Raw genomic sequence first — 19,913 nt, forward strand, 5'->3', positions numbered from 1 at the left:
TATAGTTCTCTAGATTATATTTATGTCTTTAAATATTATTTCCATACGTCATATTGAAAGTAATAATTTTTTAAATACTAATCATATTTTTTAATCGATTATTATAACGTAGCAATCAATTCAGGACATTACTGTACTGATGAACATTATCTGAATCAATTCGAAGGGGCAAAAACAAAATTAGGTACATGATTTGATAATTTTAAAACTTAAATACATGATTTTGATATTCAGAAAGTTCAGTTACATGGTTCATTAATTTGTCAAAAGCAAAAATATTATAATTAATGTCATTTTTTATAAAAGATGAAAATCTTTTTAATAATATTATTATATAATTTATTTATCATTAGATTAAATAAGAAAATTATATTTGCTAATTTTATTCTCAATTAGATTCCTAATGTATTAAAAATAGTGTAATGACAATCCTTATTTTCATTATAAAATGCACCTTATGTTAGAAAAAATAAAATAACATTGCACTTCATGATAAATTTTATTTCAAAATTTTATTATTTTATTAAATTAGACCAATTACAATATAGAGAATAACGATAATTTATTGAACCGAATAGGTAAATTTCCTTATTACCCAATTAATATATTGGAGTTTCTGTAGGAGATCTATTGTGACAAATAATATATATACATAGTAAAAAAAAAAATGATCCCTTCAGAAATCCAAGCAAATGCAGAATACATGTTTTGATCAAATTGTTACCTTTGTTGTGTGAACAGAATAATCTTGGCAACAACAACACTAATGCTTTAGCATATCTCAACACGATCAAAATGTCCACGCATTTATGGTATCCACAAGAGTAAGTCTCTCGATTCTTCTCCAAGAACTTCGAAAATTAGAGAGCTCTCTCTTCACATACGACAATAGAAGAGCAAAAATGGATTGTCACATCCCACTCATCATCTTGCTAGAAATGATATATACCATGATCAGGGACGGAGCCAGGAATTTCAAATCGAGGGGACGAAAAGTATGTGTTTATATTGAGGGGAGGCGACCATGTCGTTGGCTCCTGTTCGCCTCTCTTTCACCCCCTATTATTATACCTCTTAAAGAGTAAATATTAACTCTTCATCTCCTCCGATGAACTCTTCATCTTCTCTGATGACTCTTCATCTTCTCCGATGACTATTATTGTTTATCTTAGTGAGCTCTATAGTTATGTTGGGGCATAATAAAGTCCGAAATCACTTTCAAAATTAAGGCTCAAACTTATACAATTTTAATCAAATTAAAATTAATTAATCTCCAAGTCAACATGATCTTTATGTGTGACCCAATAGGTTCTTGTAATATTGGCAGTGTTCCTAAAACTATTCTAGATATACAAGCAATGCATCATTGCTATCCAAGTTACGAGAATGTCGAGATCTGACTTAACTTATATGTGTTTATTATCTTGTATAACTCAATCCTTCTATCCTTGATATCTAGATTGATCTATGAGACATAGATTGTATCATCGTCTTATCAATCTTTGTGTGTCTTGATCTCCAAATAAACTCACTTAACCAAATGAGCTCAATATCTCATATTAACTTATTTGAGCATGGTCATTTATTTTAGTAGACCTACTTAATCAAGAGGTTCACATATATCACTTCCATCATATGGAAGAGATAGATTCTACCTACATCACTCACATCCCTCTGCATAAATTATTACATACCCAGTGATCAACTTTATAATTCACCTTGTTACAGGTGACGTTTATCGACATCAAAGTACACAACTTCTTATGTAGGGAAATGTAGTGACTTCAGGTCTAAGAACTATTTATACTAATAATTAATATGAGAATGTTTGTGACACTCATATAACAATCCATGAAACATTCTCATAATGGGTCTATTCAGTAAATATTATCTAATATATACCCATGTCAACTTAATATTTTGTATCTATGACTTGTGAGATTAAGTCATCCGTTGACCTATATGTTAGTCTCAACATATTAATATTGCCCTTGAATATTAATGATTGACTAGAAATAGTTAAGAAAATATATATATATATATATCCTCGCACTATTAATTCAACAAATTAATATATTGTAAACTAGAACTTACTACCCTAGAATATTATTATACTTATTCAACTGATATATATCTGAAGTAAATATAATAATAACTATAAATATTACCTTTTACTAATAAAATACAACACAATATGTCCCTTGCCAATCATCTTATAATTGGCTCTTAGGATTGATACTAACAGTTTCATATTTACCAAAACATTTAGCACTCAAAATGTGTTTGGGCTTTACCCAAAAAATTTCTTACTAATAAAGATATCTTTCATATTTTAAATTCATAATCTTTTCTATATTTTTCAATATGAGATTTTGATTTTATTCTCAACAATCTTCTCTTTAAACGAAGGATCACCATTATTCTTATGGTCTTGGTTCACTTCCCAGGATTTTTGCATGTATCCGATCATCTTTACCTACTTTGACTTTTCACTTAGAGTTCACTACTTAAGCATCCGGTCACTATTGACATGTTCGAAAAGGTCTCATATCAATAAAAATATCTTTCATTTTTTAAACCTATGATCTTTTTCATATTTTTCTAATGTGGGACTTTGATTGTATTCCCAACAAAAACTTGAACACGAAAGTCCCTCCTGGCTAGCTCCGGCTGCAATGGAATCTTTGTTTCTATTTTCACTCAGCACACAATCTCCGACCGAAGCTTCCTGATCATCTGAACCATCCCATCCAACCAAATCAATTGAAGTGTTGCACAATAAAATTTGTCAACCTACACGCAACCTTTTCAAATGTTGTTGGGTTAAAATACTATTTTAGTAATTAAAAAACTTAGGCATGTAAATGAACTGAATATTCGTGAATAAGTTTGGTGTTCGACTTAATAAGAGCTTGTTTATGTTCGTTCAATATACACAAGAGATCAATTAAATGAACAAGCTTGAATAAATACATATGTATTTAGCTCGTTAACATTCGTGAACAATATTTATGAACAATATTTGTGAATAATGTTCATGAACGATATTCGTAAACAATATTCATGAATCATGTTCATCAATAAACTTCTTATCCACTTGCTAAATAAATAAAGAAACTTTCAAAAATAAACAAATAAATTTGTATTATCAAACTCAATAACTAATCAAACAACCTTAAAATCTAAAAGTTTCAAATAATCAAAAACCTTGAATTGAGAGCTCGATAACATCTAAACGAACCAAACTCAAGCTCATAAAAAAAAAAATATCAAGCCAAGTTTAAACAATCATTTAACGGCTTGGTTCATTTTAAGCTCGGTTCAATTACTTTATAAAATAAGCTTAAATACTACAAAACTTAGTTTGACTTAGCTTGTTTACAACCCTAAAAAACCTCTAAGCATCCCAAAAAAACCTAATCCTCAATAGCATTGGCATTGGCATCATCAACAATATCTAAAATCATGTTTAGGCTCTTAGGGGTCCCTTTGGGGCGGTGCGATGGTTAAGACATGGGGTGTTGCCACATGAGGTCTTGGGGTCGAAACTAGGCGTGACCGAGCATAACCTCCCACATATCTTGACCATTTGCACTAATGGCTAGTAGCCATCCGTGATTTACCTCCTCTGTGTTGGCTTAGAGACGGGTTGGCGGGGGCGCTGGGGGCGAGCGAATCGCTTTTTGCCACATGTTCAGGCTCTTAGGGACCCCGTGGGTCATCCAAGATGGCATGGGGCGGAAGTTGCTACAATGAGGTCACCGGATCGAAACTCAGTGGCAACGGGGGAATAAATCTCCCATCCCTGTATCCCACCCGGTCTGTCCCATGTTAGTTCGGGTGCTGCGATTTACCTCCCTCACAATGACAGTGGATCCGATCGATGGGGGTCCTGGGAGCGAGCGTTTCATCTTTTGCTACAATGTTCAGGCTCTTAGCAATCCTTTCACAACACCGACGACATCTTCTTGTCTAGTTTAAAGGTTTTTCTCTCTAAAATACATCAAAAATCCTGTCGAAGTTGAAATGTTTCACTCTGCACAATCTGACAAATCCATTTTAGAAATGAATTCTAAGACGAGAAGCATGAAACAATTAATGTTTTGATGACCTATAACGAGGTGAGCTTATAGGTGATAAAAAATAGTGTGGAGCATCAAAGGGATTAAAAAAAAAATTCTAACAAGACATATTGTAGGACAGGTTAGCAAAAGATGGACTCTATAAATGAACAATGAAAGATGACGAGGGTAGCATAAATCATTGATACGATTGACGACCTAGAGGCAAAAAATCCATAAGTGATCACAAGTGAAATGTAATATTGATATTTAGTATTTATGTAACAACATAAAGGGATGATGTGTCTCCGAAGCAATTGTGCAGTGGCAAAACGACCTTCTTAGGGGGCGTTTGATTTAGAACAATAGAAGTGAGAAATGGAAATGAGAATCATTGATTATCATTGTTAATGTTTGGATTATAGGAATAGAAATACAAATAAGCGAATGAATCCTTGAAATTAGGTAATAACTCATTCTCATGTACCTCCCCTTCAATGAGTCATTATCCTATTTTTATCAATAAAAAATATTCTCTTATTCCAAAAATACTCTTGACATAAAATTAAAATTTTCTCCTTTAATATCAAATATCAAAATATATTTATTTATTTTTTCTTTCATGTCACTTCTCTCTCCTTGTTCTCTCTCATCATATTTTCTCTCTCATCATTTTATCACATACTTTCTCTCTCCTATCACTCTTTTTCCTCTTTTTTTCTCGTTACACTTTCTCTCTTATCATACTTTCTCTCTCCTCAATCTCTCCCATCACACTCTTTTTTCTCTTTTTTTTGCATCACACTTTCTCTCTCCTCAATCTCTCTTGTTACACTCCCTCTTTTTTTTTCCTCAACAAACTTTCTCTCTCATCATACTTTCTCTCTCCTCAATCTCTCCCATCATACTCACTGTTATCTTTTTTTTCTCATCACACTTTCTCTCTCATCATATTTTCTCTCTCCTCACACTCTCTCTCCTCGTTTTTTATCATTATGTTTTCTCTCTCTTCATCCTCTCCCATCACACTTTCTCTCACATCATATTTTCTCTCTCATCTTCTCTCATCATGTTCTCTCCTATCAGACTCTCTTTTCTCATTTTCTCTCATCACACTCTCTTTTCTCATTTTCTCTCATCACACTTTCTCTCTCTTCATTCTTTGTCATCACACTTTCTTTCTCATCATATTTTCTCTCTCATCATTCTCTTTCATCATATTTTTCTCTCACATTCATCTTTCTCTCACATCTAATTTTTCTTCTTATTTTCCATTAAGGGTAAAAAAAAAAATTAATTTATTCCAATAGAAAATATGCAACTAACCAAACATTACTTTTAAAAGTGATATTTATGCTCATACTCATTCTCATTTCACAATATAATAATTTTCATTTCAATTCCTATTCTTAGGAAAGAACCAAACGCTCCTGAAACTTATTTATAGTGCCTCTTTACCCAAGTCAATTCACCTTTCTGTAATAGGGAGACGGAACATTTCTGACAATAAGCAACTTTCATCATGCTGCAGGCAGGATGGGTCTACAGCTAGGTGCAGAATGATAGTAGCTAAACTCCAGGGGAAAGGTCTTTAGAAAACCAAGTACTGATCTTGCGGCATGATTGTTAACAACTTGTGGTGGATTGGACTTTCCCTTCTAAGAAAATTAGTAAAGTTGAATAGCTAGAAGAGCCGAAATAATAGGAGTGCAAGGAAGAAGTCCAGAGAGGATTGCTCTTAGGGCCTAACTGATGAAGTCTCCTGATGGACTATTAATAGAAGTATTAATAGAAATAGTAAAAGTATATAATCAGAGGGGACGATATTCCCATGAAGAATATTGAAATCAAGAATTAGAAGGGGCTTACTCAAAAATGTATCTTGACCGTCAAATTGCTTTGGGGATATTCCCACGAGGGGCATTCCCTATCTTCCATTTCTAAGTCTTACACTTTTGAGTTTGTGTACCACATAGTCAATGTACCATAGAGTCCATGTACTTCGGAATATGTAAGATCTCTCCTGAGTTTGTGTACCACATAGTCAATGTATCATGGAGTCCATGTACTTCGGAATCTGTAAGATCTCTCCGACAACATACCTAAAAGGATTGTTCCCAAGTCTTCACCTTTCATAATCCATGGAGGCTTAGGGGGCGCTTGGTTTGGGTAAGGGAATGATTGCAAATATTAATGAAATCGGAATGATTCCTAATACTCCCATATTATTCAATAATGATCCATTCCTATATTTAGATGAATGATTCCGTGGGTCCCACCATCACTTCCCCAAATCAAGCACCAAATTTCATTCCATTCTCATTCCAAACCCTCCAAACAAGTAACCCCTTAGTCTTTCTGAGGATATACCCAAAAGTCTATAGAGACTTAGGCTGCGTTTGGTAGGACGTAATCTGCCTTGTAATGTAATCCTAATTACATTATAAGGCAGATTATTTTGTTTGTTTCACTTTTAAACTTGTAATATAATGTAATCTGGATTACAAAATGTAGTGAAGTTTTGTAATCTGGATTACAAAGCAAATGCTATGTAATCCGATTACATTACGAGATCACCGTCATACCAAAATTTAAATACCGAATATACCCTTAGTCCACCGTCCCGGTAGAAGTGCGGCGACCGTCAGTAGAGGTCGTAGGACATTTTTGTCATTTTATAATAATACAAATTACATTCATGATAAAAAATAATAGATACCAAACAAAAGAATATAATCATCCTTGTAATCAAATATTACATACATTACATTTTCAAACGTAGTAATGTAATCAAGATTACATTACATTACATTACAAATTTGATTACATTACAAGCTAGATTACATTACACCCAACCAAACGTAGCCTTAGTCTTTCCAAAGATGTACCCAACATAGTTATTTTCAATCCTTTACTTTTCAGAGCTTATGGAGACTTTAGCCTTTCCGGGATATATCCAATTAAATTGTTCCCAATCATTTATTTTCCAGAGTCCATGGGGACTTACCCGTTACGGGGTTTATATCTTCAAGTCACGTTTGCTTGCGGTCCGAGAACTCGCACAGGCAAGTTCGCAGAGATTGTCAGGGCACGAACCGCAAGATGCATCGAAATCTTATTTGCTACAAGAATCCTATCTGGTATTTGAACAACTAAGTTTGACTTACATAAATCCTGTTTTGATTAATAAATTCGTAAAGGAAAGAATGTGGGAACATTTAAACTTACTTAGAAAGAAGATTTGTAAAAAAAAAACCTTCAAAAAAACTACTTTGGCAGCATAAGAAACTTAATCCTATAGGTTGCAATTCATGCCAAACCAGTATGGTCGATTTGATTCTATCTATCAAAATTGAATCTTATGAGTCAATGGACAAGTTCCTCAATTGGAACTTGATGATTGTTGTAGGATTTGTGGTAATCATAACATCTATAAGGATATGACCATGGAGCACACTTTTTTTTTTGGTAAGGAATCATCCTTTATCGCCCTTTATTGTTCACATACAATCCTTTTTGCTTTGCATTTGTTTACCCCATTAGATCATGTACAATTGCTACCTTTGACAATCTTAATTTACTAAACTCAGATGTTCCATTCATGTGCTCTTCTGGCCCAAACCCTTCTATTGAGGGAGACAAGCTTGATCCAAGATAAAGCACAACATTGCGATTCCAACCACACCGTGCCAAAATAAAACCACCATTGATGTCTACCCGAAGCACTGTGCATCTTTTTTAACTAGAGGAACTTGAGGAAGTTACCTGAAATCCCCTCAGGAGGAATTCCTAAACAGGATAATCTTCCTGTAATAGGCTGGTAAGTCTAGTGAAGTTGGGACTTCTTATGTCAATGTCATATGCCTTATGATGAAATTGATAATGGAGCTAATTTGGAATAGACTGAGATTAGAGTATCAAGCTGAATCAGCTAAAGTTGAAGCTGAAAGTGGAGATCAAAGAAATTTTAATAAATCTAATAAAAAATTATTATAAAGATGGACTAAATAATCCAGGGCAAATACTATGTACACACTTCATGTATTTTCATGTACGTTTCATTTTTTTTTTCTCCCCTCTAAAATCTCAATTTTTTATTTTTTTCACTTTGCTAGAAGAAGAATGGAACATACTTCCGAAGTCACCATCTCAACAATCCTATCTGGAGAAAAGGCCATGGAGATCCTTGCGCTCCTATGAATTTGTTCTTCTATTGGTGTTATGAATCACCCAGACGTACTTCCGAACAACACAACACTTGAAAATTTACCATCCAAGGAAACTGCATAGACGATGACAATGCATGTACCTCACAACCCTAACCGAAGTCAGAGTGGTTGGCATATCGATCCACATACCCAGTTACTTGAACTGACCACGAGCTTTCTCTTATCGATATTAACGATTGTCTTTGAAAAGCTGGTGTCTAGAGAGAATAGAACGAGAAAGTGTCACTAGTCAGAAATGCAGTCAGAAAGAGTCGGTTCTTAGAGAAGTTGTGGTACCTCCCGTATTCCAGCTTCTGAAGGACTAGGCCATTCAGTAAAAGCTCTGAGCAGTAGACATCAAATCCTGAGGTGTTTTTATGTTTCAGAATGAATCTATAGCCCAGATTAATCAATATTTGAATCAAGGGAGACAGCACCTTTTTGGAGCAGAGGGAAGCAGATAGAGTAATCTTTCTCGCATGAAATAACAAGGAGGCTATCCATAACACCACTTCGGAACATTGCAGCCGTCCCTATCGTCTCAACTACCTGAGTAATATCAGATTAGTTTAGTCCATCTGCACAAGAGTAGAAAGATGAGTATGAACAGAATACATAAGAAAAAATAATAGAGAATCACTTTGTGCTGCAGAACTAAGGAATGGTTATTTCACCATGAGCGGACATTAACTAAACTAATAAGGGATTAATGTATTATCTCCTATAATTTGTTTAGTGACAGTTGAACCATCTCAGAAGTCCTAATTGTGTCTTTTCCCCATGTGTTAGTAGATTGTTAATGAGTCTACTGAAAGGTAGTGAGTTTGAGGAATACAGTAAATGTCTTGTCTAATCTAACTAAAATAAAAGCAAATCACTCTATGGCCAGTCTTACTGAATAGTTATTTTGTCATGAATAAGCATCAATTATACAGATCAGAAATAACCCCACATCCTACTTTAACACCAAAACTCAGAATCTTCATGCAAGAAAAGGATCAGTATCACACCAATATTAGAGGCAATTGCGAGAAAGGCAGTACATGAATGATTTAAGGTCCAAAAAAAACTCATTCCACTTGCAGATAGTTACACCCAAAAGTAGAACCTCATCGTCCATGCCCTCATTCCTTTAATGAAGTCACAAACTGTATGAATACTCAAGTTGCTGCAGAGTTTTTTACCAAGAGCATGTGGATATAATATGAGAGGGATTCATGAAGCCAAAAAGAAATACCACTAAATATTCAACATTTCAAGGGCTGTTGCAGTTTAAATTCACATAGCGATTGATCAAGCCTCCAAATTCCATAGACAAAAGAAGGCAATAATCTACATAGAAGGAGATCAATATAACTTGGGATAATATTCATCGGAATAGAAAATTTAAGGAGCCAGTTCAGTTACCAAAAACATTGGATAATAAATAGCGTACAACTTGATTAAATATCCAGGGAGCTTAAGCCTTCAAAATATCTAAGACAATATTGTGAACCAAGTACATCCGACCCAAATTAAATTATCGCAAAGATAAAGATATTTTATCCAATAACAAATGTAATGTAACAAAGTGCAACATAATCTTCTTAAGCTAATTGTCATACAACAAATGACATCTATCTATACACAAGAAACTGGTCACGTTTTTCAGAGATGAGCGACAAGATGAATAACCTGACCACAAGATGCCTCAGCCAGGCTTGTTATAAGTTCTCGACTTGGTTCAACATTAGGTGTTACAAACACCATTTTGCCCTGCAATAAATTTATCCAAATGAAAAGAAACCATCATTTTTTTATAATTTGATCAAGAGTATCTGATGCAATTTTAAATTAAAAATATCAATTTGGAATTTTCTAAAAATAGAAAAATTTAGATTTTATGGGTTTTTTAAAGTTCTTTTATTTTGTGAAAGCCAAGATAGACTAGGAAAATTTATATTAGTAGGATAAATTACTTTACCCTTTAGTTATTTATTTACCAAGTAATGAAAATTTATATTAGTTGGATAAATTACTTTACAATTTAAATATTTATTTACCAAGTAACTAGGGATAGATTATTTTTGGTCAAATCTTTAGGAGAATCAGTCAATGATGAGGCCTTAAATCCTAATGCCTTTTTTTGGATATCTTTATTCTCCCAATTAGTAAAATTCGAGCTCTCTTTGTGAGTTTAAATTTCTCTGAGATTGTTCAATTTTGATGTCGCAATTCAAGTGTATTAGAGCTCTATGTAAGTTTTATCTATTTCCAAGATGCATTATTATCACTAAAAAGTCCAAAAAAATCATCATGATTAGAAAACAAGACAGTAAACTCTTAGTGCACTAACACTCACCTGCAAGAGTGGACATTGGCGTGCATGAGACAATGAAATAGACATGTTGAATCCTATCTCCTTTTCCTTCTTATAGTCTCTCAATATGTAAATTCTTTCATCCATAAAACAACTTGCTTGTCCACAACTCTCAAGCCACAAAGGAGTAACAATCGCCTTTCCCATTGCTAATGCTTCCAGCATGTTCTGTGTACGAACGAACTTATCCGTAACAAAGTGTGTAGCGTCAGAAATTGAAGATGCCAATGGAAGTCCAAAGCGTGCCAAGATCTTCCATTTAAAAAATCAGAAGAGGCATCATATACAAGCTATCTTAAGATAGGGCAATATCCTGTGTCAAATTAAATGAAATTTACCTTTTTTTGTTGCTTGATTGTACCCTTATCCAAATGACGACTCAATAAAACACGAGTACTAGACATGTCTTTTCTTCTGCGAAAATCTTTGGGCACTGGAGTCGGTGGTGCAACTACTGATTTGAGTTCTTTAGAATCCAAGGACGTTGGCATACCCTTGTCACATAATGTCAGAGGATTTTGAACAACAAAAGCAAGTGAAGCTGTCTTTCTTTTGGGGGGAGTTTCTGATGCTTGAACTTCTCCACTAGGAAAATTTTTTTGTGCGTCTGAAATTTCTTCTGACCGAATTTTTTTAGCCCTATGAATGGATTTAAAGTTTCTTTTGGCAGAGGCAACTTTGTTGGTTCTCCTTCGTTTAGGGTGGACAAAGGCAGCATCTTCTTCCAATTGGTTGTCTATTGTCCTGCTCCTTGAACTTCTTCCCGATTCATTGGAGAGGTTTGTTGGTGAATCAAGGTTCACGTTCCTTGATTCCACAAAAAGCACTTTTCTAGTCTTAGATATCCTTTTGATGCTTTTTAAATTAGCAGTGGAAACTCTCTTTTCAAGAAAAATATTAATCGATGCACTTTTCAAGTTTGAATTCTTTCTAGAATTCTCCATCAAGATTTCTTCTGCTGGATTAATAGCATCCTTGCTTTCCATGTTAAATGGTTTCAGATGACATAAGGCTTCCATAGCCTCAGCTGCAATTTGAGTATCAACACCAACAACATACTGATTCTGCAAACCCTCATCTTCATTAGGTGTTTCTAAATGAGTCTCTATAGTTATTGATTTTTCGTCCATACCCTTGATGATATTTTTCATTGCTGTCATCATTGAATCAGACTGAACTAACCTATCGACTTTCTTACAGACTTCAGATGCTGCTCCTTCCATCTCCCTTCTCTTAATACATTCTCCTGTACACCTTGACTTAGGTGGATGGCTTTGTTTCTCCCTACCTATAGATGAGAAGGAATCTCTTCTTTCACAAACAAATTGGCATCCTCCCTCCACCTCAAGATTGTCACTCCAATCAAAGATATTTGCCTTTCCATCTGGGAGTCCCCGGCACATCTTTTCAGCAAAAATTTTAGCTCTTGTTGAACCAGAAACCAGAACGGGATTCAAGGTATCAGTTTCACCATTTGTACCTTCTTGAGAGGATTCCACGCAATCAATTGAAAGAAAATTATCTACAACTTCCGTTGCATTTGCTTGGGTGAGATTCCCTGGCGCATGAGAACCTACATAGCTTAATGCTTCAACACGATAATTTGATGTGAGCAAATATGGTGATTCTTCTTTTTGAACTTTGTTGTTCATCTTAAGTGTGCAGCCATTATTCTCGCAAGGTTTAACCTCACTCATCAGTTCCAGCTTACTATTGCCTGCACCAGATACAAATGGAGTTACATTAGTGCACACAAGTCCATAAATCTAATCACTTCAAAGGATAATCTGTTCTTCCCCGCCACAGTAGTTCTTATGCTAGCATTATTGCGAAAATTAGCTTAAAGAAGTAGAAAAAACGGGGGAAATATAACCTATCCGACGAGTCTACAAGTCCAAGAGGGGAAGAAATTTTGGGAGTGTAAGCATGAAATTAATTGTACAGTTCGCAGATCGAAAACCTGACCAGCCTCATCATCAGTGGATGCATCAGGATCGACCCAAGTGTCCTCCTTCCCCTCCCCATTGGCCCCGTCAGGCTCATCATCTGTGGAAGCATCAGGGTCGACCCAACCGCCGTTCGTCCGCTCCCCGCTCACTCCGTCGCCTCGATCACTACAGTTGGCCCCATCGCGAGATACTCCCTGCTCGTCTTGGCTCAGCGCTTCCGTCTCCCCGCCAGCATCATCCACGGCGGAGTTCTCACCCCAAGCATCCACCAGCTGAGTCTTGCCGTATAAATCGAGACTCCAGGCGGCATCGTGCTGGAGCGTCTGGGTCTCGGCGAGCAAGATCTGAGTCTCGTCGGCAGCGACATCGCCACCCTGGCTCTCTGCGGAATTACAGAGCAGAGTAAGAAATTAAACGAAGAGGACTGACTAAACGAGGTGGGAAAGGGATTAATAGCGAAAGAGTACCGCAGAGAGGAGAATCGGAGTCCAAAACTTGCGTGTCGCCGGCGGCGGTGGTCGCCATGGATGGATATTGTAAAACGGAGAAGAAAAGGATCGTAAATTTATTAGGGTAATTTTTTTTGTGTGAAATATTATATCGTAATTTTTTCTTTTTTTTTTTATGAAATCGAGGTATCCCACGGGCGAACTCTTCGGTCATTTTTTTTTTTTTTTTAAATCGAGTATCCCACCCGTTGGTGCAAAATGTGATGTCTGGTCCTGTGTGTCAGAAGTATAATGTCCCTCCTAATTTAATTATCGGTAAATATCACTTTTACTCCAACAATGAACTCAAGATATAAAGGTGATCGATGACCATTGAAAAAAAAAAATGATAATCTTAATTAATTAATTAATTATATTAATTATTTTTAAGTCATCGATGTAGTCTCATGAAAGTTTTTTATCGATTATTAGGATAAATCGAAAAATGTACACAACGGTCAATCCAGTATCCTTTGGTTACACCCCTCATTTAGAAGAAAAATTCTTATAAATATGTTATAGTTGAGGTTCGAATCGTGAGTACTTAAGTGACAATCTGGATATCTTACCGTGGTACCATAGTCCCGAGAAGGGTGGCACATGGAACAAGCTCAAGGAACTTGATGCATTTGATGGCCCAAAGTCATGATTGCAAGGTGAATATGTAAGGGACTCTTGGACAAGAAATTGGCAAAAGGTAATTCTCTTTACTCCCGTGTCTCAGACTAATACAAAAGAATTAAATCATAGCTGATTGGCACATGAGACCTAACACGAGAAGGACTCGAGGGGATGAGCATGGATTAGATTAAAGATCTAGATCCATGAAAGCTAGCTATGAGAGATAACGGGTGATGTGTAATCTTAGGTTTTTATTCTGAATAATATCAGTGAGATGATGTGTTTAGGTAAGTAGGTGTAAACTATCTAATGACTTGTTTAAAACAGAAGGATAATGTGTCATGAGTGATAGTTTACGGATTGGTCTCTGGACTTCACATAGGTTTTCTTTCCCATTATGTATAATAATTGACATGACAATTGAACGCACATGAGCATCTAAGAGTTTGTAGTGCCTAGGCTTGACCCCAAGTTGTAACTGGGTTAACAGGTCGATTGCTCGTTGACTTGGGTCATTGGATCGAATTGTAACTGGCCCAGCAAGTTTGGCACGTTGGTTCCAATTTTTTTTTTTAAGTCATTGGAACACTGACGATTTCTAACCATTGAAACTGTCGATTAACTAGTAGTTTCTAGCCATTGAGGGGGTGTGGATGATTTTTTTAGATATTTTTCTCAATAGTTAAGAACATTTGGCCATTTTTTTAATCAATGACTATGATTTAATGTCTGCTACTATCCAAACTCAATAAATAAAGAGTTCATTTCATCATTTTCACACACATTTTCTCTATTCTTATTCTCAATTTTATATTCTCTACATATGTTCGACTCCAAGTCTTCATTTCTACGCACTTTCGTTTCAAACTTTTAACTACAATGGAAGAAGGCTATGGAAGTTCATCATCTCGATCTCGAGGGGAAAAGAAAAATAGTGAATTCGCATAATGATCCCAACATTCAATCCACTGATAATGAGATTGAGCACTTTCCGATTCTGACACCTGAAAATCAATATTATGTAAAATATTGAATACAACCTAATATTTTTGAAATACAATAAATTATTAGTAGTAATTTATAACATACAAAAGCATAATTTTTATTAAAAGAACTAACGAAATGCCCACGAAGATCCTCAAGTTTTTGAGAATTATTTTATGACTTCTTTTATTTTTAATGAAGCAGATAGCGAAAATTTTGATATCTGAAAATGATGGTCACAGAAGACTCAAAGCTTTTCCATCCTCTCTGTGATCGCCAAAGAAATATTAACTTGTCAGTGACCAGTGTCAAGTACTATTGTTATAGAACAGACGTTCAGTATTGACGGCAACATATTAGATGAACAATGATCGGCTTTGTCTTCCGACTCATTGGAAGCCCAACCATTACTCGACGATTGAACTAGAATCGAGAAAAGAATCGAAGAAATGCAACTTTTAGATGATAAAGTCGAAGATTTTGATATCGAAGAAATGAATATAATGGGAACACAAAATGGAAGTGAGTAACAACATCACTTCTTAATGTAAAAGTGTAAAAATATAAAAGAACTACATGAATTTTGATTCACATATACCATATATAAGGGGATACGCAGGCAACTTAAATAAGCGCAAGCTTTTTTTTTTAATAAATTTTAAAAATTTTAATATAATAATTTTGAACCGTGGTGAACAGTGAACCGATGGTTCCGAACCGTAAATCGTAGTCGTCTTAGGCGGTTAATGTTAAGGGTCGACCTGACAGGAAATGTCAAACCGACGATTCTGAACAGTAAACCGTCGGTTCCGAACATCAGGTCTAACAGGTTCCTATGTGGAACTTGAGGATTATTTTATGACTTCTTTTGTTTTTAGTGAAGTAGATAGTGAAAATTTTGATATCCTAAAGTGGTGGTCACAGAAGGCTCAAAGCTTTTCCATCCTCTCTGTGATTAACAAAGAAATTTTAGCTTGTCCAGTGACCAGTATCAAGTACTATTGCTATGGAACAGATGTTCAGTGTTAGCGGCAACATATTAAATGAACAATTATCAACTTTGTCTTCCGACTCATTGGAAGCTCAACCATTACTCGACGATTAGACTAGAACCGAGAAAAGAATTCAAAGAATACAGCTTTTAGATGACGAAGTCGAAGATTTTGATATCGAAAAAATGAATATAACGGGAACAGAAAATTGAAGTGAGTAACAACGTCACTTCTTAATGTAAAAGAGTAACAATATAAAAGAACTACGTGAGTTTTGATTCCCCTATATCATAAGAGGATATATAGGCAACTTAAATAAGCGCAATCTCTTTTTTTAATAAATTTTAAAAATTTTAATATAATAATATTGAACTTTGGCGAATCGTGAACCGACGGTTCCGAACCATAAATCGTAGTCGTCTTGGGTGGTTAATGTTAAGGGTTGACCTGTCAAAAATTGTCAAACTAACGATTCCGATCCGGTGAACTGTCAGTTTCGAATATCAGGTCTAACTCTTCAAAATATAGACATTATTCCTTTGCTTCCAATTTTTATATAGATGTCTAGAACAAGTTCTTTGTTTAGCTAGAGGAATAAGTTGTCTAAGTTCATGATGGAGACCTTAAAATAAAAAATAATCAAATAAGTACCAACTTAAGTATCAAATAGGTTCAAAATTGTACCTTTTGTTGGTCACTGAAAAAGGTCATCCAAAACCTTCTCGGGTACCTGATTGATTCGATAATATTTGGATAAACCAAGTCTGGGAGTCATAATTCTCTCTTTTTAACTACTACACAAGCAATAAAAAAACATTTGATTGTTTCCACCTCATCAATAGCAGATAACAGTTCTGTCCTCCAACAAAGATCTTGAGAAAGCAACCATTAAGGGTTGGCTTCCTTGCAAAAAGCTTTTAATCGAACAACTGATTAAATCTAACATAAATCTTTTGAATCGAGTCACATGCTTTGGGTGTTTCGTGTGCGCTCTGTCAAGTCCTTGAATGCACTTCAACCTTTTTTTGAAACGTATCAAAATATCGGATATGCATCAAAGACTTCAATCCCACGTCAAACTTGCTCATTCAATAGCTCCTCATTGTTGTTATAATTATCCTCCGATTAAGATTCATCCATTTAACTAAGTTCAGATTAATCTAAGCTTGAGTTTCAATGTTTGACAATGTATGAAAGAAAAAATCAAGTAGGTAAAGGAAGGATCGGATACTTGACTGAGAAAGATCAAAGCTGAAGATTATACAACAGAAAGCTCTAACGGGAGGTTAGGTAACGAAAAGTCCTAACTAGATATTAGGCAAAGTAATGGAAGTCCTAGCGGAACTAAATAGTGGAAGACCTAATTGAGAACTACGTAATGGAAGTCCTAGCGAGGCTAAAAAGTGGAAGACCTAATTGAGAATTAGATAATGGAAGTTCTAGCAAAGCTAGGCAAACAAAAAGTCCAAGTAGATCACGGAGGACCGGGCATTTGGTACGAGACCGTAAATCCAAGTGGGTCATGCAGGACCAGACACTTGGCATGAGGTGAAAAGTCTAAATGGGTCAAGGAGGACCGAACATTTGGTGAAAAAGTTCTTACAATTCAAGGTTGACCGAATGCTAAGCAACGGGAAATCCCAACAGGTAACGAATGACTGTATGTTAGGCAATGGAAGTCCTGATAGGTTAAGGTCAATCGAATACCAAGCAAGACATGATTTTAGCCTCGGAAATGCTGAAATTAGGGTTAGTAATTGATTGTTAGGAAGTGGAATCGATTGACAAATCCTAAACCCAAGATTCCAGGTTTGCCGCTTAAATCAATTAGTCTGATCAATTGAACAATGTCAATTGATCAGCGTGGTAGTTGTTCAAATCGATTAGGTTGATTACCTAATTGATTAGGATTTTTTTTGGAGCACAAAAGGTGCCACAATCAATTAGGGTAATCGATTGAATGATTTTTGCGAGGAAACGGAAAAGTTCTAAATCCTCGCGAAATCAGAATGCTACGGAATCAATTCAATCGATTGAGAAACTATCAATCGATTGGTATGTCTCATCAATCGATTGATCTGGCGAAAAAAGTCATTCTGCATGTTTTGAACGATTGATCTGGCGCGAGACCAATCGATTGGAAGGCATTTTCCAACCTGAAAGGAATCCTAGAAAAGGAGTTCCCGTTTTTGAGAATTTGGGAGACAAGTGTTGTATTTTCTATCATCAAGAGACAACCCAAAGTAAGAAAAGAGCAAGTAAAACAAATTCATTATTATAAAGTCATTTTCGATTGTATTTATTTTTACATTCTCATTTTCATGTTGTGTTTTTGTAAGAACAATTTGTATGAGGCTTCTCCGGCCTTGGAAAGTTTTTGAAAAGGAGACATTCATAATAAAATTGTAACTATGAGGAGTGAACCTGATTAATCACTTCAATGAGTTAGATAATAAATAAAATCTAAATATTAGTATTGTAGAATCTTTTGTTCAAATTTTTGAAGAGAAATAAGTTATTCACCCCCTCTAATTCAGACATATCCTAACACTCATCAAGTATAATCTTAGAATTCTAAGAATCATAGCATTAGGGTAAACAATTTAAACATTAAAGCAAACTTTATTATTATTATTATTATTATTATTAAAACTAAAATAGCTTTTTTTAAAAAAAAAAACAACGTAAAAGGAGCATATATTTATCAGTTGGTCAAAATCACCCTTCAGATTTGCTCATTGTTCATTTAACGTAGCTCATCAGACTTAGCTTGAGCTAGTAGCCCAAAGAGAGATGGTAGTCACAGCCACAGAGCGCCAGCCTGTCGCAGCAACGGCTTCAGCTTCCCTCCCAGATGCAGCGCCATGATCCTGTCCGTGGACCCCACCAGCTCCCCTCCGACGAAGACCACCGGTGCCGGCGCCCTCCGCCCGACGAGCTTCTCCAGCGCCCTCTCCATCTCCCTCCCCCTCGGATCCTTGTCCAGCTCGTGCACCGCCGGGCTGACGCCCAGCTCGCAGAAGAGCCTCTGAACGGCGTGGCACATGCAACAGGAGCTGACGCTGAAGACCACCACCGCCTTCTGCGCTGCCAACTTGGCCACCCGATCCATCGATCGATATGCCCAAACGCATGCACTGCACCTTAATTATATTGCGATGAGGAGGAGTTAGCCCGTTTAAATACGCGCGAAGAAAGGTGGGAATCCAATCCATTGGAGCTAAAGATCAAGCCGTCGTCACTTTAGCGGCCCAACGGAGGACATTTGCTCTGGCACAGCAGGGTGAGAATCCAATCCATGTGAGATAGATAAGCTCAATCACGATATCTTAATCGGAAGTTGGAACATGCAGAATAAAAACAAAAAAAAGAATACAATTTTATTTGACTTTGTCAGAAGTCAGAACAGAAAGTAGGCATGCATTTGACTCCAAACACATCTTTACAATTGCTAATATCCTCGCTCAAGCTACAAATATGTCTCAAATCTATTCAAGTTCAGTATGTGCCTTTGTTTGTTCTCTATATGGTAGGTAGATGTACTTAACTAATAACGGCAAATTAAATATAGTGATATTTAATTTCAATATGTTTTGTTAGTTCGTGAAACATGTCATTGTTATACTAATTATATTGCTTGCACTCTTACTGTCGGGTGTTAATGTTAACCCCATGTCAAGTCAATTACTAGCTAGTTGGAAGCGAAATCAAATGATATATTAATGTTTTACAAGTATGACCTAAAAAAAAGATAGTTCCGTTACTTTAGCAATCCCTCAATGTCGGTCTCATGGATATAGAGGGAGATAAATACAGGTACATAAGTCATAAGCACATAATGGGATAAATTTCAGGTCGTTAGTTCCTGAGAATCGATCTCTGACTATTACGCCAGAGATGTCATATGCTCACCGTCTGCACTACATCCTAAGGGGTACAAGTATGATCTAAAAGCATAGAGAGATGGTAGGATTTATTTGTGGTTTTAAAGAAATTATAGATGATCCCAAGAAGATGCAAAATCTTTCCGTCATCATCGACATCGCTAACTTAATCGGTGACCAAAGGATCTTTAAAGGATAAGAACCCTCTTCATGTATTATTCTCATGATATATCATAGAATACAAAAGTGTTGGGTGCCAAAGCAAAATTAAATACAAAAACACAATGGAAGAAAAATCTACCAATGATTCATGTGAATTCAAATTAATTGTTGGTATAAATTTGGAGTCTCTAATAGTATTCACACT

General features: G+C 35.7%; 2 protein-coding genes across 6 annotated transcripts; both read right to left on the reverse strand.

Moving 5' to 3' along the window:
* Positions 1-8,041: 8,041 nt before the first annotated feature.
* LOC122009095 lies at positions 8,042-13,185 on the reverse strand. Of its 5 annotated transcripts, none has more exons than XM_042565111.1 (9): positions 13,045-13,161; positions 12,594-12,959; positions 10,967-12,345; positions 10,611-10,880; positions 9,944-10,024; positions 8,707-8,818; positions 8,567-8,633; positions 8,435-8,487; positions 8,042-8,398 (listed from the first exon to the last, which is right to left on the reverse strand). In XM_042565111.1, exons 1-8 carry the CDS (start codon positions 13,100-13,102, stop codon positions 8,460-8,462), a joined length of 2,361 nt encoding a protein of 786 aa, XP_042421045.1. In that variant the 5' UTR covers positions 13,103-13,161; the 3' UTR covers positions 8,042-8,398; positions 8,435-8,459. The 5 variants fall into 5 exon arrangements, 4 of the variants coding, with proteins under 4 accessions (XP_042421045.1, XP_042421048.1, XP_042421047.1 ...); XM_042565114.1 differs by having other exon boundaries at positions 8,042-8,343; positions 8,420-8,487; XM_042565113.1 differs by having other exon boundaries at positions 8,042-8,487; positions 13,045-13,185.
* Positions 13,186-18,342: 5,157 nt separating this feature from the next.
* LOC122011608 (putative glutaredoxin-C14) lies at positions 18,343-18,824 on the reverse strand. Its single transcript, XM_042567990.1, has one exon. The coding sequence runs from the start codon at positions 18,772-18,774 to the stop codon at positions 18,463-18,465; it is 312 nt and encodes a 103-aa protein (XP_042423924.1). The 5' UTR covers positions 18,775-18,824; the 3' UTR covers positions 18,343-18,462.
* Between the last annotated feature and the right edge of the window lie 1,089 nt (positions 18,825-19,913).

This window comes from Zingiber officinale, chromosome 8A, assembly GCF_018446385.1.
Source record: "Zingiber officinale cultivar Zhangliang chromosome 8A, Zo_v1.1, whole genome shotgun sequence".
NCBI lineage: Eukaryota > Viridiplantae > Streptophyta > Magnoliopsida > Zingiberales > Zingiberaceae > Zingiber > Zingiber officinale.

Bases quoted from the DNA above. Each gene is read 5' to 3' on its own strand.
- LOC122011608 (XM_042567990.1), bottom strand. From the start codon at position 18,774: ATGGATCGGGTGGCCAAGTTGGCAGCGCAGAAGGCGGTGGTGGTCTTC.
- LOC122009095 (XM_042565113.1), bottom strand. From the start codon at position 13,102: ATGGCGACCACCGCCGCCGGCGACACGCAAGTTTTGGACTCCGATTCT. The intron at 12,346-12,593 runs GTCAGGTTTTCG...TATCTGGTGCAG, and splicing joins ATCCACTGATGATGAGGCTG to GCAATAGTAAGCTGGAACTG. The intron at 8,488-8,566 runs GTACCACAACTT...TATTCTCTCTAG, and splicing joins CAGAAGCTGGAATACGGGAG to ACACCAGCTTTTCAAAGACA.